The sequence below is a fragment of the Cyprinodon tularosa genome, unplaced genomic scaffold (assembly GCF_016077235.1).
Source record: "Cyprinodon tularosa strain WSP-4 unplaced genomic scaffold, ASM1607723v1 ctg451, whole genome shotgun sequence".
Lineage (NCBI taxonomy): Eukaryota > Metazoa > Chordata > Actinopteri > Cyprinodontiformes > Cyprinodontidae > Cyprinodon > Cyprinodon tularosa.
The window spans coordinates 25,595-51,275 of record NW_024039176.1 but is presented as its reverse complement, the minus strand read 5'-3'; the positions used below and the strand labels follow the sequence as shown (position 1 = coordinate 51,275).

The window sequence follows — 25,681 nt, the reverse complement described above, 5'->3', positions numbered from 1 at the left end:
AGATGGATGTATATATTGAACATTTTTAAATAATAAAAAAACACTTAGCAGAAACAAAGGCTAAAAGAAATGATAGTTGAGAAGCCGGCTGAGACATTCAGAAACTGAACAAGGAGTAACGTTGACATATGGAAATTCCTTGCCTCATCCATACAGTGTAGGAAGCCCAGCTTTATCAGAATCCTAATGATGTTCTTAAGTTTAACAAACAGTCACACAGCTTCATTTACCAACCCATTTTTTTGGTTGTTTTTTTTACCAATCTGAAATGGCAGCATTAAGGCGAAGGTTTTAATGTTAGTAAATATTTAATGATAAACTAAAGGCTGTCCTGAAAATCGTACATGGTTTATTTTAGCTCGAGCATCAGTTCTGTTTTATATAGATTAAAATAAGCTAAACCAAAAACAGATTTTTCAATGCTTACTATACTTATAAGCCGCCTCCCTCCAAATGCTCCTCAGTGCCCCTTTGTTCGATTCACAGTGTGCAATAGCGAAGTAATGAAGCGCCCCTGTTCTTTCAAATAGCTCTCCAGCATGGAGAAATCACAGGCATGACGTGTAACATGACAGCCTTTGTTTTCCAGCATTGCTTGTTCCACCGTGCTGCTTCTCTGCACAGTTGTTGATGTGGCTCAGTAACACAGGTGGAACAGCACAACCGCCCCATTACATCTAACTGGGAGCAGCCGCATGCTGTGGGTTTCAGTGTGTCCTCAACACATTTGGTTTGGTTCAGGTTGTTCAGCTCAAATCTCCAAAGAGGATAATCTGATGGCACTCTATAGGTGAAGTCTAAAAATCTAGGTGTCCTATATCTATAGATTCTAATTTAGTTCAGCTCAGATTTTTCTTTTTTTTCAGCATTAGAACTACATTTTTAAAAAAAATAAACCTTTGTCTCAAAGATTATTCCAACAAGGACTGAACTATTCTGCTGATTAGTCTCTCCAACACACCTTCTAATCTGTTGCGTATTTTTAATCCCTTTTTTCCCCCCCCCCTAAATATCCTTAAACCTTTGTTTGATCTTGTTCTCCTTATATAAGACCTGATATTATTTAAAGCCCCATCCTTGAAGCTCTGGTTTTCATGCATTAACCAGCCACATTGGAATTTGGAGCTATGTCTGCTGAGGAACCTCCAGTTTTTTAAATTTAGAAATCCACCTCACTTGACCTTCTAGCTCAGACTCAGGCTAAGTGGTTCAAATTGCACGACTCTAAAGTTGTCGGTTGATTTTCCAAACCTAAGAAGACCCCACACAATGATTTTAAAAAACATCTTAGATATAACCGGTTTGGTCCTACAGTTTGTGTACCGCCACTTGGCAAGCACAACACATCATGAGCTGGTATCATTCAGAAAGATTCAAATGTCAGCATTATTTTTCCTCTGGAAACACTTTCTGATTGGCTGCTAGTCCCATTCAACAGGCTCGGTCCTTGTCTGTGCTTAGAGGAGATTGCATGCATTAGGATATCTGCCCAAGACAATCCAACATGTTTTTTATTTAACCTTTATTTAACCAGGAAGTCCCTGTCCATGTTGGATTTCCCTGATATGTGGTTGGAGAAGACCCCTCATGCTGATCAGTCAAAAGCACTCCTGACACAACACACAAGGAGCATTACCTTATAAGTTTACCTTAATAGCCATCGTGATAACCTCTCTGAAGAGGAAGATTGGGCTAAAATTGGCTCGATTATTGAACCAAGCTTCACTTGAAATGGAACGGAGCACAAAAAAGTATTTTAGAAGGAGATACTGTAATTTGTATCATTTTCCTTTTTTCTTTTAATTTTAGATCTTAAACTGCCAGGCTGGCACGGGTTAAGTGTGGGAGTGTTTTATTGAATATCCAAGGCTCTAGACTTGTTTTTATATTCGAACTCGACTGGAAATATTCCTTGTCTTCAGCTTCATGGAAACATGTTGTTTTTCTAACAGCCAAAGACGTGTCTAAGGGCAGATGGTGATGTGTTAAGAACAAATCTGCAAACAAATGAATAAGTGGCAAACTTCTAATGAAACAGTAAAAATAAAAAGTTATTTCCCTTTCATGTCAAATGTTTCATCGCTGTATTTTCTTTTCCCGTCACTCTTGGAGACGGAGATAATTTCCCACCTAATTCGGATCCATATCTCGCCTGGCTGCAGTTTCCAGAGCAGGCTTTTACTTATGATGAGTTTTATTCCCTGTCTGGTTTACTATTGTCAGTACGATCGCCTCAAACATTGACTGCGGGATTTTTTTCTTTTATTGCCTCCACAAAATGTATTCCACTGTTGGGTCTAATAATCTTGCCATTCATATAAGTGCATGCGGTTTCTGCTTAGAGCCCAGGGGACGATTGTCCTGTATGTCGCAATGATTCGAAATGAATATAATGTATATGTGCAGGCCGTCATAATCAGTCATTCGGGCGAAGTCGCCAGCTTCTCTGGTCCTGTATAGCCCCCACCTCACCCCTTCCTTCGTCTGCTCAGACATAGTGCAGCACAATGAGCTACAAATTGAATTCCTCCTCCTTCCTTATCATTTAGATAAATAACCCAAGTCTTTTCTGCGGCGAAGGGAATGAGGAGAAGCAGGGGGACTGCACAGGATGGAGCTTTGGGGATACTTTCATTTTTTTTTATTCCCTCCCTGACAAAAGCGTTCTCTTGTTTCCAGCAGCAGAAGCATTATATTACTTTTAAGCAAGTTTTCTATTTGTGTGATATCATGCATTGACAACGCTGCCCTGGTTTGTGCTAATAATATACAGCCCGCAGAGACAGGAGATAGAAGTTCTAGTTATACTTTCGTTTTTTCCTTTTGCTCATGATGATTTGTTTTTTTTTTAATGTCTCTGATGTTTCTTGCATCTCCAGAGATTTCCAGTTTGGCCACATGGATGGGAATGACTACATTAACAGCCTCATTATGGGGTGAGTGTCTCATTTCTGTCCTCATTCTCACTTCTCCTGTCAGCGTCCTCTCTTTCAGCCTCACGTTACCTTCTGTCAGCCACTTATCCAGGTCTGCAGCGGCTTGTAATGCCGGCCTTTGCCATTAAGGGTGCTCTCTGGAGGGGAAGTCAGTTACACAGAAGTGCTGTCATCTTTACTTCCACTGCTTTTGGCATCTTTAACCATCTGTCATCAGTCACCAGTGCTCAAAGGGAAAATCCTCACAAAAGATGCAGACACTGCTGCAGATCTGCATATAAGAGGGCAGTGTGGTGTGAAGATCTAAGGAATAACATCAAAAGCTTCAGTGCTTTACACAGGGAGAAAATTATAGCTGGTTTTGTTTTTTTAACAAAAGAAAATCCGATATATATTGTGTACTTCCTCACCGAGCTGCCTCCAATGTGGTAACCCAAAAAAAATGCACTGAATTGCTAAAAAGGAATCATTTCGTCTGTAATTTAATCTCAATATTAGTACAGCTGTTCTGTGCCACCGTGATTTATGAGACTTGATTAGCAAGCAAACTGTATGGTAAGGGCCAAGGTATTCTGCAGAATGTTCAGGAAAGATGTGTGAAGAAGGTTACTGCAGGATCTAAAATAAATATAAAATGTTAGAATGGTTAAACAATCATTAAATCTACCCAGATACATATATCCAACTAATGGTGCATTTACACTGAACGCAAAGTCTGCCTTTTGCATGATATACCTATGCAAAGCATGTGGGCCATAGCGGGAAAGTGGCCAGTGGTGAGAGCAATTAGGGACTGCTAGAGATGAAAAATCAGAAACTTTCTGTGAAAAGGCAACCACTCAGGGACTGGTTTTGACATAGTTTGATGGAGAAAATGCAGAGATCAGAGCAGCGAAGATGAAGCCTTTTGAGGCAAAATAGAATATAGCGAAAAAGTATTGACGAAGGACTAAAAATAATCGTCATTACGATGCATCGCGATTCTAATTTTTGTGATCTACTGCATCGATTCTTGAAGGCAAGAATCAATTATAAAAAAAAAAAAAATAGAACAAATAAAATCCATTAATGGTTGGCGCACATCAGCCAAATCAAGTGGAATACAACTTCCAGTCCAGCAGATGTCGCTGTGTATGTGTTGACGCCTGCTGCTTTGTGTCACAAGCATGTCCGGCCACGGGATACTGAGACGAGTCATTTGTAAACAAAATATGGAGGAGACTGCGAAAATTCGCCCCCCCCCCCCCCCCCCCCCCCCCGGCTCAATCACATTTCAAGTCAGATGCTTGGATGCATTCTGGCTTTAAAAACAAAGGTAAAAATGAAATTGTTATGATGCATGTAATTTGCAAAAGGACCACTGAGGCCATGTAAATGTACTGATTATCCTTATTTTGTTATTTCAAGTTTTATGAATCCTAAGATCTTTTTGTCAATGTGTCCACACCAGTAATAGTAATATTTGTGTCCAGTATTTGTTTTCATGGCAACACCTCCAAAAGTAATTTCAATAAATAAAGCTATGTGTGAATTCAGTTTCTTTCAGTTATGAATCAATTGAAGACACTCTCCAGATCATACCCAGCCAGTCAGCCACTGGTAATGGCTGTATCTTTTTCTTACAGTGTTCAGTGAAAATATTGGGGATAAAACATGGGAATCGTGATTCAAATCGAATCATGACTTCTTTGCCAATACCCACCCCTAGTGTGAATGCATGGGCAGAGTAATTAGAGAATTAATGAGAGGCAGCTTAGTTACTTATAGTAACTCTGGAGAAGCTCTAGAAATCCACAGCTCTGGTGGAATAACCTTTCAACATAAGTTATTAATTTGCTTCAAAAATCTGTACTTTGTGGCAAAGTGGCAAGAAGAAGGCAATGGGTTAAAAAAGACAAGAGCAGTTTTATTTCCAGTCTCCAATAAGACTTTGGGGTGTTAGGGGGAAAGCATGTGAAAAAGCCTCTGTTCTAGTGAGGACGTAATGTATTTATTTTTGGTCCTACATAGGCGACGTAGGGAAGAAAACTAAAATGGTCAAACATGGTTGTCATTGTCACGCTTCAAGGGAGGTTTTTCTTTAGAAGGAACAGAATATGATTGTAGCTAAAGCCAGCATGATCATGGGTTGGGTTGATGATTCTCCTCCTTGCAGGAGTGCAACCCTTAACAAACATTCAGAGCTGCAATTACATATTTTAGGTTACAGACAATCAGGCGTTTACTCAGTTCTTCTGAAAAGCTTTGGACCATTTTCCAGGAGATTTTAGCGCCATTTACACTACCCTTTTGAAACCCTGCCAAGAATGGTCCGAGCACGGTTACTGAGATAACTCTTGAGTTTAAATGGAACGCAACTGAGCTGGGCTGTTCCAGACACAACCAAACAGCGCTAAATCTAGTACTAGTTCAACAGTAGGGCTCGGCACAGTTCAGTTGTGCCTTGCTTCTCTGATAACAAAAGAGTGCATGGGCGACACCGTATCTTCTATTCACAGTCAGATGACTCCTTTTGCGGGTTTTCCGGCGTGTCTGGCTTTGCAATTCACAGATCTCTTCACCTGTTCACAACATGAACTTCAGGCTATTAACAATAAATGGCATCAAAAGAGCGTGGTGCAACCTGGGATGATGCAGAGACTCAGGCTGTCTTTCAAATTTTGGCGGAGGACGCTAAGATTTAAAAACGCTAAAATTTAAAAATGTCGGGCACCGACACCTTGCGAGCTGTAGTATTGTGGACTGCCGATAGGAGGCAAGGAACCATGCTAGTGTGGTGTGTAAATGGTCGGAAGAACCAAGCTTGGCACGGATCGGTTTCAGAGGGGTAGCGTAAATTGGGCAATTTGGCACTACAGTAGCCAGTAGTTGGAGTGCATACAAAACACGACTCCGGTGAGCAAGTTTACTTTAAAGTTATAGTGGAGGAGGATTTTCGCCAATTTTCGAAAAGACCCAAGAGAGAATGCCTGTTAAACACGTGCGAGAGCATGCACAAGCCCATTTCTTCTCGTGCATACTCTGTTTAAAAGTTGCTGTTTGCATCACTCATACAAGCTTACTTTCCAAAAGAAGATTAGCAATTTTTCCACTATAGACTCACCACCAGTATCACGAGAATGTTGACATTTAAGAGGACCACTTATTTAGATGACCCAGAAAAAGAATATCCTCCAGTATACCTTTAAATGTGCTTAGAAGGATGCTTTCCCAGGTGCTTAAAATATTAGTGCTCCAACAGCTTGGTCTAGTGTGAGCCATTAGAACTGGCGCACTCATCAGATGTAGAAACATGTTTTGAAAAACTGACCAAAAGTCCTGTTTTTTGGTTTCCACAACGCGCATGACTGAGAATTTTCACAAGCATTTATGTCAAAGCTTATTTGTGTTTTAAATATTTTCAGCCATTTTGCACATAAGAGTTAATCTAGTTTTATAGATGTTCCAGCTAAGTGACAGATCCCCAAAGACTTGCTTGGTCTGCCAGTAATTTAGGGGTATCTGAGTAGAGGGGCTGAAAACAAATGAAAACCACTCTTAAATGGAAAAGATAATAAAGCAATCTGCTCCTATGTCACATTAACACATCTTGTAAAATCCAAGTAGATTGTATTGAATTATTTGGTTGTAATGTGTCAATTAGAAAAAGTTAAAGGGTTATGAACGGGTGGATTACATCTATGGTGCTTTTAATATTTTTGTCAGAGAGCAGCACTAACGAAGGAAGATTCGGCTGTAGCGCCCTTGTACCGGCTCCGAGGGCCGACTGTTAGGGTGTTGTGCTGTGAGAGATCCTCCATCTGACATGGCACACTTTTTAATTAGACCCAACCCCACATGTGTTACAGAGCAGCAGAGCTGCGGCGGTCGCTTGTCTGTTTTGTGTCAAGTAACTTCTAGTGCCTCGTTATGTGTTTTCTGTTTAATTTAGTGTGAGAGTCTGAATGCGTAATGGGCCTGCTGCAGGATGTTGTTTTAATTTGAGCATGTTATTGTTTGTCGGAGAGAGATTATGGCAGCTTTGCTCTCCTAAGTCCTGTGTAATTAACTCAACTAGTCAATGAACACAGGCGACTGGAGATTCAATGTGACCAGATTCAACCGAAAGTGTCCCGGCACCCCTAAAATTAAACAGGAAGTGAGTATATTTAGGGATAAAAGGAGTGATTAGCGTTTCTAGTTTTGTATGGGAACATGCAGCATGCACAATGCTGGGATCGTGACTCTGGATTTGGCTTATGCTCTGCAGGATTAATTGCCCTCTTTTGAGGAATAAAATCCTGGCCTGTCAACCAATCTTCCCCCCCTAGGAGAGTCGTAGAAATAAACCTGATTGCTTTTTATCCCCTTTCCTGTCATCACTGAGATCACCGTCTGGTAGCAGTCTGTCTCTCACTAAAGGCGACCCCAGCTTTCATCAGGGGCCCCGAAAACACATCCAGGAATCCACAGTTATATACGATGAGCACCATTCAGAGTCTTCAGGGCATCTTTGGGTTTGTTTAATATAAGATTATTGTCAACACCTTTAACAGGCAGTGAAAAACTAAAGATGTGAGAACTCCCTGTGTGGGAGGAAGACTTTTTATCAGAGAATATGAGTCATTAGAGGGAGAGGAAGAACTTTAAATCAGTCTGTGAAATAGATGCGGTTCCGATTGAATGCAGTTAGTGATTGCTGGTGTCGGGGTTGTGGGGGTTTGATTAACAAACTCGTTACTTGCACATCCCCATTTTTGATTCATAAAGACGACACGCAAAGTTTGGAATCACGGCCACCGAATAGAAATGAATATATAACTTTGTAACCGTGCAAATACCTGGCTGCATGTGTGCATAGTTTTAAATGATCATCTGTCTCCATCGTCTGCATCTCATACCCCCAATCAGATACCTTCATGTCCTCTGAATGTAGTTGGTGAAAGAGAAGATTTAGAAGAGATCAGTAGGACTCATGGTATAAAGGCATCAGTCAGAATGGGATACAAAAATGTCAACACCATTTTTTTTTTTTTTTTTACACACCATGGTACAGGGTTGGGACACATTGATAATCTGAGAAAATATTGGGCAGAGGTGAAATCATAAGAACTGGACTCATTTCTGAAATTGTTAGAAAAGGCTAAATAAAAACTAATCAGGATGGCTGGTTAGAGTTAATAGCAACAATAGAAAGATATTCAGCTTTTTTGTGACCAAAAATACATTTTTTTTTTCCTGCACAGAAAACACCCAGACTTAAAAAAAAAAATGTAAGTTTTGGGCAACATTCCCAAAAAGATTTTTTTAGCACAAGGAAAGTATCTGTAAATTGGGTTGGATTAAGTTATGAACCGCTTCAAATGCTAGTTAGTTCTGCTCTTTATAGTTGTTCTTTAAAAAGAGGGTTGTTATTTTTCAGCAAAGCAGTGAATCTAATGGATTCAAATCAACATTATAGTTTCCCGACAGGAGAATTAGGGTCTTGGTAGCACCTGGCACTAAGGCTGAATCAGTTTAATCAGTTATTGAAATAATTAACTAATTTAGTGATTGATTAATCTTAACGGAGTTCAGAGACAGAGGAAACCGCTCAGTAGAATAATTGTACCGACATTTTAAGAAAAATAAAAACATTTTTCTCCATTAAAATTCTTCATCCAAAGCTGTAAAAAATCTTTTGCTATCTGATTATTAATCGTCTAATCAAAAAAATAGTCGACAGATTAATCAGTTAGCAAGTTTCACCTTCTCTTGGTGACTGGAAAAGGTCTTTGTCCTTTAAATCTGGTATATTTTGGAAAGTTGTTCCAAACTGTGGCCCACTGATGTATTTCAGTGAAGGAAGATTTGATGTTAGCTTCAAGCAGTTGTCTAAATAAAGGCAGTGACTCTTTGGTAACCAGACTCATTGACTTCTTTCTTTAGTTGTATTTAGTTCTGTTTTCACTGGAATTTTCCAGTACAGGCATCCTATTAAATGTGGGCGGATAAAAAGTTGTAAAATGATTAATAATGGTGTTGCTGTTTAAGGGCCACCATAGTATGAGGCAGTCATTTTTGTTTGCATTGGAAAACAGTGATTTCACTGCGCTAGATAGCATGTCCCTTCATCATTGCAGCGAACCCCCTGTAGTCCCACTTAGAGGCATAAAGGCTAATCCATATTTAGTATAAATGAGGGCCATCTGTTGGAGTAGGGTGTGTGTGTGTGTGTGTGTGTGTGTGTGTGTGTGTGTGTGTGTGTGTGTGTGTGTGTGTGTGTGTGTGGCTGCAGCTCTCAGCTGGACAGAGCAGTGCAGTGTTGATGAATCCACCACACGGGCGTGTGTGTTTGCACTCTGGATCTCAGCTGGGTGGTGGATTGGGACATTGATGGATATGTGTGCAATTTGTTGCTGGGTTGAGTAACACCGCAGGGATGTGAGGAGGCAGCACAGCGATTGGACTGTTTGTGTGCCTCAGTGTGTGCGCGTCTAAGCAGCGGCATACCTTATCTAAGCCGGGCTTTGGTGCTGCACAAAATGTGTGGAAAAGGGATTAGTTGCTTTATGACCTTATTCCTTATCTCACAAGGATTTCTAATTCTTTTGCCGATTTGTGGAGATTAGGCAGCTCAGGAGTGTAAAGTGAAGGTTACTGTTTGAGTCTTCTGCTAAACTAAAGATGAGTGGACCACTGGGCCCAGTGTAGAGGCAGAGGGGCTTCCCTTAAGACGCCCAGTGATTTACTTCCAACTGTTTTTTTCAACAGTTGGTTCTAGTATTAGACTGCGTGTGGCGTTGGAGCCAGTCGAAGCTGTGTTTAAGGAACCTGGTAGCTTTTCTACTGCTGTGAAGCCTACACCAATCAGACTATTGTCACTAGAAACGTAATCATGTTATTTGAATTCTTTGATATGTTGAAGCATAGTATCACTTTTTTATCTTTCTATATTACTAAAGGGAAAGAATATAATTTCTTTGAGATAATTCTAGTATTTTTGCACTGTTTTTACTGCTTTGTCATTATAGAAATTAGAAAACAGGATATGCATCCAAAGGCTTAGCTAGAGGGAATACCTTCTTTTTTATTGTTTTAAAGAAAATCAGTTTATGTAAATGCTCCATTTGAAGGAAGATGATCAGAAAAAATATGTACAAAATGTCATCAATATTAATACAGTCTTAAAAATATGTAAAAAAAAAAAAAAAGTTCCAAAGGTGTCATAAAATACTGCTGCTGTTGCACAGATGAGTCCCTGCTTTTATTAGTTTGGGAATCTCCACACCTTGATGTCCTTTTCTAAATCATAAAATGTTTCCATTAATTAATAGTGGTGTCCATTTAACTCCAGAGATCGCTTATCAATGAGCTAAAATAGGTTCTATACAATGGTGTTGAGTGTTGTGAAATGATCTTGGAGGTGATCCAGCATCCGTTTCTGATCTATTTATGTCTTTTTCATACTTTTTTATGGGGGTTGCCTTGTGGTTGGCGACCCTTAACCCCAGTATAGTCCCCTGGAGTAGTGTGGCAGCACACTGCTTCCTAATGGATGGGTTAAAGTTAGCCACTGATTTCTATAATTGGAGCTTTTAGTTGGAAAAGAAAAGCCTCCAGAAATACTGGAGTAATGGGGTATTTATAAGACAAGTGTTGAACCTTGAATATTATTTAATGTTTCCTTATATAAAGCTTGAGTAATAAAGCTTAAAAAGCCTGTGAGTTTCTGCTTTTTTTCTTTTCAAAACATAGGAAACAGGATTGTGTTCTTTATTAGAAGTCCTCCCTTTGAAAGAAAGCCCGTGGGAAAAGTTAGGTTGCTCTCAGTACAAAGACTTTGTTTGTCACACCGCTGTATTATCTGTTTTCCAATTTGTTCTATAAGATAACTTCATTATGTTCCCATCCAACCATTTACATTGATAACAGCACACAGTGGCGCTGAGGTGAACAAGATTAAATACCGTATTCTATTGTTGTTTTTTTCCTCAGGGAAGTGACAGTGCCCACCGTTATCATCCTTAACACATCCAACGAGCAGTACTTCTTGCCCGGCGAGCCGATTGAGAGCGTGGAGCAGCTGGTCCAATTCATCAGCAGCGTTCTGAACGGCTCTGCACAGGTTAAAACCTACACCTCCTTTCTCCGTCTCCCTCCCCTGCTTTCTGTTTGCGCTTTCAGCCCAGAATAGCCCGTCCGCCCTCTTCCCCTCATCTTGTACAATTGTAATCACCTCACTGGTTCTCATTAATCAGGCATGTTGTCTTGCATTTTAAGTCTTAAGAAAAAATGCACATGGAAATAAATTGAAATCTCCTTTAACATGTTTAGATTTCACATTTCTGTCCCCTTTTGAGCGATTATTTACTTGTGCTTTAAATCAAACAGGCAGATTACTACATAGATTTATAATCATAACATATTTCATGTTGCTTTCCTGTAGTCCCCAGATGTATGAAACCATAAGCCAAACATTCAGAGGTTCTCTCTTTTTTTTTCTTGGCTATTTTTTGCTCTTTAAAACAAACCACCGCCCACCAAATACGCAGTTCTGCCGTCCGGTTCAGGGCAAGCCTGGACTGTTTCAGGCTTTTCTCATCATGACCTTAATGTCTGCCACGAGCCTCTCTCACGGCTGGTCCATGCTTCATGTGGACGCAAACAGAATAATAGGGGATGGAAAGTATGTTTCTGTGGGTTTTTCAGGGAACGCTTGAGGAATGAGGGATTTTTTTTCCACCCAGGAACAAATTAAATCTTGAAACACTAGAATAGGGATAGTTTTTTTTTTCCCTAGCCATAAATAGACAAAGATGGTGGTCTGTTTCAACTTTCCACTATTGTTTCAAGGAGCTTTGAACTCCCTGCTTTTGCGGTACATACCCAGCTTTAGCATTCAAGTCTTTCTATACTTTCAACTTTCTAGCAATGGAAAGAAATGCTCAGAACCTCTGTATCCGTTTTCGTGTGCCACAAGCGTACAGTGCAACAGCTGCTACCTGAGAAATGAGCCTCATGCCCTCTTCTAGCTAATTTGCAGAGGTCCTGTTTGGGCAGAGCTAATTAACTGGACATCCTGATGAATAAGCTTCGGCACACATCAGGCCCAGATGCTTTAACTGACAAAATGGATTCAGATGGAGCACAGCTGAAACATGGGACAAAAACTAGAGATGGATGCACATTCTTAGCAAAATTATTTAAATATGAAAGTGAGTTGAATAAAGTCTAATAGTGTCTGGAAAATTGTAGAAATTGTTATATTAGGTATTTTGTAGGACTGGTTGGGTATATAAACATCCCAAACTCTACTACTGATCTCATTCACTAGACTACCCATCAATCCACCCACATAGCACAGTATGTTATACCGTTCACCAAACGCTCTAAGGCTACGTTCACACTGCAGACTGAAGTGACCCAAATCCGATTTTTGTTTTTGCCCATATAAGAGCTGAATCTGATCTTTTCATGCCAGCCTGAACAACAGATCGGATTTTTTCCAATGCGATCTAGGCCACCTGGCTATGAATCAGATATGAATCTGATCTTTTCAAATGCGACCTGTGTCTGAACAGCCAGGTTGCATTCATCCAACCTGAAAATCATTAATACTCAAAAAAGGTCACTATTCTGCTTCTTTCTACGCAGAACAACAACAATGGCTGATGATAATGCGGAGAGCAGTGTTTATGATTAAACTTATTGAAAAGATTGAATGTTTAAAGTTTGGAAGGGTCGCTAGATGCGCTCCAGCACTACCACCCATGTTTACTTCCATAAACACAGAGAACGCTTGCTTGTGACGCCATTGTGTCCTCCACTGTGAATGCGGGACATTTGCGTTGTATGAATGCAGTTCACAAAGGCGATCACATACAAATCGCATATATTTGGAAATGTGAACGGCAATGCAAAATAAATCGGATTTCACAAAAAAAAAAATCCGAATTGAGCATTAAGGCCTGCAGTGTGAACGTAGCCTAATAAACCAAATATTATGCTTTTAAATCTAAGACTGCAGTAACGTCCTTTTCCTGCAGGCGTATGGGGGTGATGGCTTCATGCAGCGGATCAAACGCGTGGCCTTTGATGCCAGGTCCACCATCATGGTAAGTTGCTGTTCTGTTCAGGCTCCTGCATGATGAGAATCGGGGATAACTTCCTAATCACAGAGCAGCTGTGATTACTATTGCTTCTCCTAGGAAAAGAATGAGTGAAGTAATCTGGGATCAACAATAAACCCTTAAGGTAGAATAGGCGAAATAGTGATTTCTGCTTTTTTTTCCCCTCCATGGCTTCAGTTTTGTAATTAAATGCCTCTAAGGCACGGCTTTTTCAAACCGTTAGTATAGAATAATTTAAGTTTTTTTTTTTGTTTATAGATGCTTCGATCTTGGAAAGGCTTTTTGCATCATTTCAGACTCATACTTTATTGTTTATTAGAGTGACAAAACAGTCTCCCTTTGCAAGAACATTTTTCATAAAAATTTTTCCTCTCATGCATTAGTCTAAAAATTGATTCATAAACCATCTATTTGACATTCTTTGTATTCTAACCTGTTTTGATTTAAGATATCTGCTGTTTGGTCTAGAGAGAGACAAAGTCAAAGCAGGGTTATTTCTAAAGGATAACTCTTCCCTTGCAGTGCTACCTTCTGTACGTTCCCTTGTCTGTGTAAATGTAAGCAGTGTAGCTATTATGTAGAGAATATAGAGAATAGGAAAAAAAAACACTGTACGATGGCAAAAACACACAGAAGAGTCAGATTTGCAGGGGGAGAAAAAGGGCACAGGAGGCGGGACTTGCTTCTCCTCCCACATTTGCCATTAGTTGTTGGCTTTTTGGGAATGATGGGGTTTTTTTTTCCCACCAAGGGTGTGAGAGGAATGTATACACAGCTGTGTTGTAATGCTTTACAGTCCACACACTTATACTTAAGCATGGATTAAAGTTCTTGCTGCTTTCAGCTGCAATTGTATAAGCAGACTATAAAATGAAGAACATTCTGGTAAGATTCAGTAAACAAAACTGGACCTTTAACTTTGTTTTATGTCCTCTAGGTCAAACAATATTAATACATGTTTTTCTTAAAGTTAGATAGGAATTAAAAAAATGTTCAAAAAGCAGATGTGTGGGAAGCTGAGATCCTGTTGGTTCTGTACAGATTATTGGATTCAGGCAGCAATTTACTCATTCCCCATTTCCTTCCCCATAAACTAGAGACAATTCATTGTCTTAAATGGGCTGAAGAGAATAAAACTTTATAAATAAAACTAAAATTTAGAATTTCATTCATAAATCTTTGGCACATATTTTGTAGAATGAGTTGGGAAGAACATACTCCAAGCAGCTTTGGGCCTAACATGAATTTTATGCCGTCAGATTCAAAAAAGTTAAACTTCTAACTGGGGTCTACCAGGACATTTTAGAAGATGTCATTTTCCCCTCTGCGGATGAGCTTTATGGAGATGCTGATTTTATTTCCCAGCAGGACTTTGCTCCTGCCCTTATTGCCAAGAGTCCTATTACCTGGTGTTTCTGGGCTTGATTGGCCAGAAAACCTGCCTGACCTGAACCCCATAGAGAGTCTAAGGAGTTTTGTCAAGATGAAGAAAACAGACACCAGAACCAATAATGCAGATGAGCCTCTGGCTGCTATTAAAGCAAGGTGGGCTTGCTGAACACCTCAGCAGAGCTCCAGGCTGATTAACTCAGTGCCTCATTGTACTGATGTAGGAATTCATGCAAAAGAGGACTTGATTTGGTGCAGACCGCTTCTGCAGCCTATAAGCTTGTATATGTTGACTGATATGTACCTTTCTTCCTTAAAGGGATTGGAGGGAAATAGTGACTGAACTGTTGACAAGGAAAATTATAAATGACAGTTTATTTAAAGACTCCTTATTGTAGATAAAATGATAGATTGAGGTGTAAAAAAACCAAAATATTCAAGGTCATTATAGAGGCTAAGTGCAATTATTTAGCTGACATTGGTGCTTCAACAATCAAGTCTATTTATAATTAAAATGTATGTCCTTTCAATAAATTATTGTGTTGTTTTGAGTTCATGAAGTTATTTCCGGAGTTCAATTATTTCTTTTAATTTACATATATCCATTAAAGGTTGAATAAATAGATTAAAAGATGAAGTTTAATTTATTCAATGGGGCTCTGTGACTTCCTGAGCTGCTAGTAGATCTTATGTCCTTGGTTATCTGTATTATATATTGCTTAGCATTAATGTTATTTATTTTAGAAGGGTTGTGAAGTTTAAATTAGTTGGACCAGGGTCAGAACGGGGCTGATTGGGGAAAATCTACTATTATGAGAATACAATTATGTGTTTTTGTAGTTCTTATGGATAGAGTATGTAACAACTCTTTTTGGCTTTCCTTATGAGCAACACGGTAGTAATATGAGTGAAAGGCTTGAGTTGAGAAGAAAAGGGAATAAATGAATCTTAACCTACTGATATCTCTCTAAATAAGTGAGCTGTGAGCATCAGAATGACCAGAATAGACCAGAAATGGTTAATAGACATCACACTGACGCCAGAGAGCTCTCCTAAATGGATCTCTGACAGGATCATGAGGAAGCAACAACATTAGGTGCAGTGAGTCATATCCAGAAGAGTTAGCATAATGTAACCAATCCTTACCTCATCTACTGTCTCATTGCTCTGTCAAATTGCCAGCACTTTTCCCTGGGTCATAACCGGAGGAAACCTGAATTATTTCCTTCCCAATTCTCATGTGTAGTCATAATCCTTCACCAAATGCTGCCTTCCAGACATTTGTTATATCAGTAATATTGTCGTCACATGACATATTTAGAAACAGACCTAAAACTCTTGCCAGCTGACCTCTGTGCTGCTGTTTCAGTTGGAAGGAAGAAATTTCACTTGACTGCATTAGTATGGAACTAGACAAAATGCATCAAAGGGAAGAGAGTGAGCTTAGAATATAGAGAAATGCTTTAATTAGGGGCAAGGAGAAGATATCTTATCGTGTAGAGATCTGCAGAGATTTTAAGTCATGACCCTATTTAGAGTTGCAAATTATAATATGCAGGGTGTTCCAATTAAACAAAAGTAGGGTATAATTTCACTTAGGCATGAAGTGTGCTTAAGTTATCCCATGGGACACAAAAACATGCAGATATACAGTTCAGCCCAGCATTCTTCAAAAATATATGATCAATTTTACATAAAGTTTAAATTTTTATTTTACATGTAATTAAGAAAAGAAGCAAGTGCAATGTTAAGCCTAATTGGTTCATGTAAATTCCTGCATTTAAGTTGACCAGCATTCATCATGTTTCCACTGATATTTTAATTATTTGACAATGAGTGATCTTTAGGCTGTAAATCCTCTGTGCCAACCCCCTAATTTTTTGGTCCCCCCACAGATTAATACGGGACTCCAAAACCTCAATTCTGGAGTAATACCTTCTTAAGGTTAAAGATTTTCTTAAACCTAATTATGTCAAAGGTATCAATCCCCCCAATTTCCAAAACATCTGTTTATTGTAGAGGAGTAACTTACCACTAGCATTAGCTAGGGTGGTCAAATATATTGATAATCAAAGCTACACTGGAATGATATAGAATAGAATAAGAAATCCCTTTATTGGTCCATACTGCGGGAATTGTGGTGTTACAGCAGCAAAGATTATAGCAAAAGTGGTCCTAAAAATGTGGACCTAAAAAGTGTATAAATATAACTGAATAAGTGACCGTTAAAAAAAATTATGTAGTGCACAGTGTTTTACAATATAAATACTGTGCACCAGCTATTTGCAAATATTTTTGCAGATATTACATCTAACAATGTACCTTATAATATAAATGCCCTCCGTTTCCACTTAAATCCATAAATAGCTTTTCAGTAGTGTGTATGAAAGTTTTTCAGTAGTGTGTGTGAAAGCTTTTCAGTAGTGTGCATGAAAGCTTTTCAGTAGTGTGTGTGAAAGCTTTTCAGTAGTGTGCATGAAAGTTTTTCAGTAGTGTGTGTGAAAGCTTTTCAGTAGTGTGCATGAAAGCTTTTCAGTAGTGTGCATGAAAGCTTTTCAGTAGTGTGCATGAAAGCTTTTCAGTAGTGTGCATGAAAGCTTTTCAGTAGTGTATATGAAAGCTTCTCAGTAGTGTGCATGAAAGCTTTTCAGTAGTGTATATGAAAGCTTCTCAGTAGTGTGCATGAAAGCTTTTCAGTAGTGTGCATGAAAGCTTTTCAGTAGTGTGCATGAAAGCTTTTCAGTAGTGTGCATGAAAGCTTTTCAGTAGTGTGCATGAAAGCTTTTCAGTAGTGTATATGAAAGCTTCTCTGTAGTGTGTATAAAAGCTTTTCAGTAGTGTGTATAAAAGCTTTTCAGTAGTGTGTATAAAAGCTTTTCAGTAGTGTATATGAAAGCTTTTCAGTAGTGTATATGAAAGCTTTTCAGTAGTGTATATGAAAGCTTCTCAGTAGTGTGTATGAAAGCTTTCAGTAGTGTGTATGAAAGCTTTTCAGTAGTGTGTATAAAAGCTTTTCAGTAGTGTGTATAAAAGCTTTTCAGTAGTGTATATGAAAGCTTTTCAGTAGTGTATATGAAAGCTTCTCAGTAGTGTGTATGAAAGCTTTCAGTAGTGTGTATGAAAGCTTTTCAGTAGTGTGTATAAAAGCTTTTCAGTAGTGTATATGAAAGCTTTTCAGTAGTGTATATGAAAGCTTCTCAGTAGTGTGTATGAAAGCTTTCAGTAGTGTGTATGAAAGCTTTTCAGTAGTGTGTATGAAAGGTAAAGCTTTTCACCAGTTTATATGAACAGTTCTCACTACTTTGTATGAGAGCTTTTTAGTTGGTTATATAAGAGGTAAATGTTTTCACGAGTTTGAGAGCTTTTCACTAGTGTCTGTGTGAGATTTTCAGTAGGTTATATAAGAGTAGGGTTGGGAATTGAAAAGATTTTCACGATTCCGATTCCCTTTTCGATTCTATGAAACGATTCGATTCTTAATCGATTCTTTTTTCGATTCCAATTTGGGGGAAAAAGGAGAACAAACAGTTTGATTATCAGAATCAACTTTGTTTACTTAACTATTGCACAATCTTACAAACTCAAAAAGATCAAGATGTCCACAGGAAATGTGAAACTGGAGTAACATCTGTGTTTAAATGAAAAATGAATACAAGAACAAACTTAATAACCAACAATGTCTAATAACAAATGATGGGATAATAACCTATTTTAAATAACAAAAAATACTAATTATAAAACAGTAGTAGGGAAAATTAACAGTTCTTTTGCAGAAAGATGAGCATATCTGCTTTTTCTGGAAGGATACGGGATCTTTCAGCGCTTATGGTGTCTCCAGCCGTGGAGAACACCCTCTCAGATGGGGTGGAGGAAGCCTGCACACAGAGGTAGTTTTCAGCCAGTCCAGATAGCAAGGGCAGCGTATCTTGCTTGTTCCACCACCACAGTGTGGCGCTATCCCTGCAGGGGATGGAGGGCAAGCTTTTATAGAGCTGGATTTCCTGATCTACCCTCTGGGCTAAGGAAAGACGGGGCTTTGATTCACAAAGTGACCGCAGCACGTTGTCTTCCTCCTCGAATAGTTCTTCCAACTTGCGTAACTTGCGTAACTTGCGTAAGTTGCGTAACTTACGTAAAAAACGTGACGTAAGTCGTGCTCCCCAGAGCCGGCGCTCTCGGCTCTGGTGCTGCGGGAATCGAAAAAAGAATCATTCAGCGAGCTGCCAAACGATGCCATGGAATCGAAAAATACGGAACCGGTTCTGAACAGGAACCGGTTTTCGATTCCCATCCCTATATAAGAGGTACATTTTTTCACTAGTTAATGTGAGAGCTTTAGCTTTTCATTAGTGTTTATGCACGTCTTTCAGTATATTATATGGAAGAGTTTAATTTAATATGTGTATATGGAAGTAATTCTGATTTATGTCCCTGGGCACCTCATATAGTTTTGTATTTTTATTCATTATAACTGTACTTTCAGGCTTGGATATATCTTTTATCCTATTAATATTTTTTTCGGTTAATCTGCAATAATTGTTGTATCACCTTAAAAGAATGTATAAAACTAGGCATTAATCCTACGCCCAACTCTACACAAAAAACAAAAAACTGACACCTGAACAAATGTTTAATAATCAGACCCCAAAAACTAAATAATAAAACAAAACCCCAAGAACTAAAATGATAAGAACAAAATTAATTAAGGCTGAAAGAGCTGCAGCCTGCATTAGTTTCTGCAAATCATTTGTGATCTGCCTGATAAACACACAAAACCCAGTGGTGCAGTGAAAATGAATAAATGAATAACAGTGTGCTTTCAGATCATGTTTTGATCTGTAAATAGCGTCTGTTGAGAGCAGTTTGATGGTTTTATTAAAAAGTGACGTACTCCAGAACATCTCAAACACACCCGACTGATAAATTATTAGAATGCGCTTTTTATGTGTAAGAGGGAGTTGAGAAGTAAAGCGCAGAACTTGACTGGTTCAGATGAAACTACAGATCAAAGTTAAGCTGATGTGTCCTCTTGACCTCCATCTCATCTGACTTTTGCTTGCATCCTGCTTCTTTTTTAAACACCTATCATAGACAGTGAATGTGTGGAACAGCTTTGCAGCTTCATTTAAACCAGAAAATAAAGAATGTGATGCATTACACCAATTCTACACAAGCTGACTTAGTTTTGTGTTTTCATTTGTTCAGATTGTACTTTCAGGCTCCGATGTACCCATTACCCTACTATTATTATGGTTAATCTACAAGTTTAGCTTTTAACACATGTTTTTCTAGCCATAGCAAGATTTTTAGCAAAGTTCGTACTGTAAACTGGACCAGTTTCCCTTTAAAGTTGTCCAGTTTAGTCAAAATAGTTGGATTTATGGCGTAGAGCCAACATGTTCGCTTAAGTGAGTTAAGGTTGGGTGCACTCCAGAAGCTCAGTGTCAGTCTGATTTAGCCATATAAAACCAATTTTAATGTGTGTCAGAGATTATTGTCCTCTTCAGGCACCCACTTAGTTTCATCCGTCTGTCCCGTACTGTTACCCAGAAAATAAAAATAAATTTGTGTTGAGCAACAACCCAAATAACCACTACAGCCAGCAATGATCTGAGACTACTGGAACCAACATTATTTTATAATGTAATAATGATTTAAATAAACAGAAGCCATATTTACATTTGATTTAAAAAATGTGATGACTGAATGTCAGCATTTAGAGAAAATTTAAATAGACCTTTTCGGTCCACATCGTCATGGTATCAGTTGGTGCCAACTGAGAAGCAACCTCTTGCTCCTTAATCCACAGCTTCAAGTTTGACTGAAAGTTATTCTTGCTTACATTTTCCTCAAGACCTGGTCTCTGAGTATAAATCAGCTTTAAGGGGTTAGACTAGTAAACCTCTAAATTGCAGGTAATAATTTAAAAAATCCTAACAAAAAAACATCATTGTGGTATTTATCAAATGGAAATTATTTACTTACTTTAGACCCAGGAGGATGGATGAGGAGTATAGGAATATGTTTAGGGTCTGCCCCAATGTGTGTCTCAGTTGAGTGCTTGTATATGTGTCCATATGGGTTTAAGCGTGAGATCAAATGTGAGTGGATGAATGTGAATTTGTCGTTGTCTACCTGTCAGGTTGAGTGTTTGCCTGGCCCTCAGGGACATGGCCCATTTGGGGTTCGGCCCCTCTGGGGGTCGGCCTCCGGGGTGGGGTCCAGCCATCCCTATGTCTGCCGTCCTAGTGATCTTTGCTGCCTTTGGATATCTGGGGCTTGCGTCAACTCTTTATTGAGGCGCCAGACTGGCCCCCTATAGGTGATCAAAATCTTTCTTTTGAAGGGGAAGAGCATTCTTTAGGTAGTCACTTTGCATACATTGTGAAAACCAACTAGAAATAGGTAAAGATTTCTTATAAGTTGATTTACCCTTTTTTTGAATAGGTAAATCTGCCATTTGCTAATGGAATTAATATTTTTACTCTTAAAATAAGATAATTTGATATTATGCACTTGAAATAAGACAGGGCTAATTTTTTTTAAACGTTGAATGTTTTATACCATTGACAAAGTCTCCTTTACCTCCTTAATTCAAGAAAAAATGCACTTATTTTAAGAAATTATTTTTGCAGTTTAGGTTGCATATCTTCATTTTTGAATATCTGATTTTACAAGTGGACAACTCTCCACCCATGTTTGAGGTTTGTCCATGATCCTTAGCAAATGTGAAATTAGTTTTCACCGTGCAGCAGTCAAGAATACAAACATGGAGCTAATTACTGTAAAATCAATATTGGCTCTTTTTTAATTAAGAAATTATGCAGAGAATAATTAGAAAAACATCCCTCCTTTGGATTGAAGTTCAATTTGGTTGAGGATGGATACAAACAGCATGGACGAATTAACATGGTTTCAGTGTAGAATGGTTCTTTGTAGATTAGGAAGCTCATTTGATGATTGATTACATATGAGGCCCCAAACAAAGTGCTGAGCTGGTGGTTTTACAATTGTGGTGATTTCAGACACACAGTTATATTTTTTAACGCTGGGTAAATGTATTTATTATCATCATATGTTCAAGGTAATTAAAGAGAAGGAAACGTACTTTTTACATAACCGCAGTGTAGATCTAAGACTCTACAGCCTCTTGTTAAGTTAGTCTGAGAGTGTAAATTATCATCAAAGGGGTCATTAAACAGCATATTTGTTATAAACAGAATCTGCTCGGAGATCTTGGACCCCACAGGAGAGCCTTTAGCTTTGATGGAAATCCAAACTTCATTAAGACAAGAAAGAACTGGGTTTAACAAAGAAAGGAATCTTAGTGAATGTTAATTTATGCAGATGATTAATTACTTTTACAGCTGCTAAGTTTGTGCTCATTTAAGTAGAATACTGGGGTATCAAGTTATTAATCTTCCTTCCTTTCCATGTTCTTTTTGCTTTGTCCTTCCCTCCCCTCTTCCCCATTTTTTCCCTTGTTACGTCGCTTCTGTTTTTCCCCCCAACATCAGTCAGTTTTCCGCAGCTCTCCTCTACTGGGTTGCTTCCTGTTCGGCCTCCCGCTCGGCGTTATCAGCCTGATGTGCTACGGCATCTGCACGGCAGAATCGGATGACAGCTTGGACGAAAAAAGGGAGGGCTTCACTGATGAGGAGGAAGAAGATGAGGAGGAAGAGGAGCAGCTACAAGCTGCTGAGCTGAAAGGCCCTGAAGAAGAGGAGGATGTTGGAGAAAAGGATCTGAAAGAGAAGAAAACTGATTAATGCAGGGGCAAACAGCGGATGGAGGATGATTGGCTTAGTCAGCTGCAGTGACATGAAACTCAAAGACATACGTTTGTGATGCTACTTTGCTCCTTTGTTTTTCATCTCACTAAGCCCCTCCAGCACCGACTCAACTTCTACCTTTCAGTTCTTTGTATCGGTGCGTTGGATTGGCTGCCAGAAGCTTCTGAGTTAAAAATAACAGCCTATTCAGTTACAGAATATCGACAAAATATAAGAGAAGGGATGGCTGTGAACATACCACCTTATTTATTGATATTCAACCAAGTGATGGGTTTCACTTGGTCTGATATTGTTACATCATTCGAAACCACTAAAAGATGTTTGTCTTTTCAAAAGGTGTTTTGTTTTTCCTGCTTTATGATAAAATCCTTATCAGATTTGAAACTCATGCAACCTGTCTTTAAAATTTCATAGTAAACGATTACACCGAAATCTTTGCCTCAGTCCATCAGTCTACAGCCCTTTTTTATGTAAGTATTTGTATGTCTTGAAATATTTCACATTTGTCAAAAACAGATCATTCTGGGACATGGATAAATGAAAACCAGCTCAACATGGGAAATTATTTCGGCCTTTTAAAAAGCAGTTTAACAATCCTCACCCTATTTTGTTACTGTAAGACAAGATTTGTAGTAGAGTTAATAGTTGTTCTGAGAATAAATTCTCTGAACTGAGCAGCAGGATCATTGCAGCTCCCCCAAAGCAGCCGAGGGCTGATTGTCTGTCTCTATAATTAATGCCTTCTTTGCCTGTCATGTTAGGTCAGGTTAGTTAGACAACTCTACCCTCTATACTCCTTCATGAGGTGTTGAAAGCCTGGGATGTGGTTTTAGGACCTAAGCCCTCTATTTACTAATAGGGGTGACCTATTTTTTCCTAATTAGGAATAATAGTGCACATTTTTTAAATAAAAAAAAAAAAATCAGACAATTTTCCTCCATTCCAAACGGACAAACAACCTTTTTGTACGCAATGTTATTTCAGTAAAAAAAGAGAAAAAAAATCCTGTCAGCTCACAGTTCAAGGGGTATTGATACTTTTGAAAGGGATTGTAAACTGAAGATGTTGTTATTGTTTGTAGAAAGAAACAAGAAGTGCCCAAGGAGGAGGAATCTGCCATAGAAGTAATGTGCTCTTTGCAATGGATGACATTGCCTGAAAAACATTTCTTTTTGTTGAACGGCTGCAAAGTGCCGAGACAGTCTTGCATTTCGGCCTATTTTTCTGTCAGCCACCTGTCCATTTGGGTTGCAAGTTGACAAGAAGATCCTGAATGGTAATTTGTATCCCTCTCTATGATGCCAAAAATACGTGCAATTTTTTTTTTCCTTTTCTTTCAAATCCATTACCACCCAAAAATGACCAACCTACTGAAAACATCTTGTATAGATGGGTTCTGCCTGTCAAGCAAAAGCCATAACATGCATCAATGACTCCTGTGGCTCTGCTAACAACTCTTATTCCTCAAATAGACAGCAGCTGTCTGTTGGCATGTTTCTTTCTTTCCTCCATCACTGGTTCCTTTATACAAATTGCCTGGCAGGTGGAAGTTTACATCCCAATGCTGTGACATGCACACTAAGCATAAGAAACATGAGGACCTTTTTTTTTTTTTTTTTGTAACATCCTGTTTTTAAAAGGACTCCAGAGTGTTGATCTTTTTTTCATATTTCTGTGACTAAAATTTGTGAATAAGGTTCAATCCTTTGCAGGTTATGCTTCATCTTTTATATGTTACTTACTTTAAATGTTGCTTTATTTTTTATGGAAAATGAATTGGTTTCACTTTGAGATCAGCTTTATTGCTTTGAAAAACATTTGTTGCCCCGGAAATAATTTAGTTATTTTTTCCCCCAAAATACCACAGATGAACATTTTCTAGCACAGTTTTGTCTGACCGGTTTAAAATATTTAGAGAATTGTACCTTTCCCTTTTGAATTTGGATATAAAACTTTAAAGTATCACTGTGGAAATTATAAGGCCAGTTATATCATGTACTTTCCTATTATAGAGATTGGAAACAGAAGTCTCTGCTTATACTGTAGATAAAAGCTGCTCACCGGCAGCCAATTAGCATAAACCAGAAGAATGTCAGCTGCTGTTGAAAATTTAAAACCTATCCAGTAAAACTCGTCAGCACAAGTGGGCCAGATTTTTTTCTTCCTTTTAACAGATGGAGGTCATCTGAAATCTCTACTGTGAAACTGAGCTTCCCTTGCCTTGCCTTGCCTTGTGGTCTTTGTAGTTGCCTACTTTTCTTTAGCAAATGTCCTCTTTGTTTGATCCAAGATTGTGGAACTTTGAGACATTTAAATGGTTTAAAATAAAGATTTCCTCCTTTTTTTGTTGGACTGATACTGGTGTCTGTTTGTTTTATTTAGTATTTGTAGAAGCCAATATGTACTAAATCTACTGTATATAAAAAGGAAATGTGTGTATGGGGGGGTGTGTCACCGAAAAAGGCAAATCGGTTTTGACTGTTTGGCCGGGAAACGCTGTCAACCCACAGCTGGCCATTTGTATAATTTTTTTTGTTTCATAAGCAAGCAAAAGTGGGAAGAAATTGGCTTTTAACTGCAAGAACAGCATCTGGACATTTCCTGTTTACCATCTCACTCTGGCAAATGCTTGTCAACAATGAGATTCTGGTTTACAAATACTCCAGTGGCTTTAAGCTTTTGCTTAGACCATATAGTCTTAACTCTTAGCTTAGCCCTAACTCTTTAATGTTAGTATTACAGTACTGTGAAATATCAGCACTCTTCACACTGCCTTAAAGCTATAGAGAGAATATTTTAAACGAAATTTCTTTACATTCGTGTATACAAAACGAAAAAATAAATCTAAGTCTAAGGCTACGTTCACATTGCAGGCCTAGATGCTCAATTCAGATTTTTTTGTGAAATCCATTTTTTTTTGTGTGTGTTGCCGTTCACATTTCCAAATATAAGCGACTTGTATGTGATCTCCTTTGTGAACTGCATTCATACAGCTTAAGTGTCCCACATGCGCAACAGAGTACACAATGACATCACAGGCTGTGTTTCCCGAAGTAAACATGGATGGCAGTGCCCGAGCGTATCTAGCGATCTTTCCCAAGCATAAAGACAATCTTTTCAAGATGGTTAAACATAAATACTGCTCTCCTCATCATCGTCTGCAATGGTTGTTGTTTTTTCTTGCCGCTTCTTCATAACAAGACCCAGAATAGTTTGTCGAGTATTAATGGCCTTCAGGTCGGAAGAATCATCTTTTATTTCCAGTTGGATCATCTAAATAAGTGGTCCTCCTTATTGTGAATCATTCTGGTGACATGTTAACGTTGAAATACGCTCTACTATGTGTGGTGAGCTACGGTTTCAGACAGTCATTGAAGTTCTCCTTTCTCACCGCGGTTCTTTGGACTCTTTCTATTCTCTATTTGAAGTATTTAAAAAAAAAATTGATGATTCAACAAAGGGACATAATACT

At 38.6% G+C, this 25,681-nt stretch overlaps 1 protein-coding gene across 2 annotated transcripts in view; it reads left to right on the top strand.

The window, feature by feature from the left end:
- Positions 1 to 24,567, top strand: part of LOC119793410 (protein disulfide-isomerase TMX3-like) — a 68,520-nt gene extending 43,953 nt beyond the window's left edge. For both annotated transcript variants that reach the window (XM_038300624.1, XM_038300623.1), the window contains 4 exons: positions 2,880 to 2,936; positions 10,893 to 11,022; positions 12,944 to 13,012; positions 21,934 to 24,567. In XM_038300624.1, coding sequence (XP_038156552.1) covers positions 2,880 to 2,936; positions 10,893 to 11,022; positions 12,944 to 13,012; positions 21,934 to 22,185 — 508 coding nt within the window. In that variant the 3' untranslated portion in view covers positions 22,186 to 24,567. The remainder of the gene's footprint in view (positions 1 to 2,879; positions 2,937 to 10,892; positions 11,023 to 12,943; positions 13,013 to 21,933) is intronic.
- The last annotated feature ends 1,114 nt before the right edge of the window (positions 24,568 to 25,681 follow it).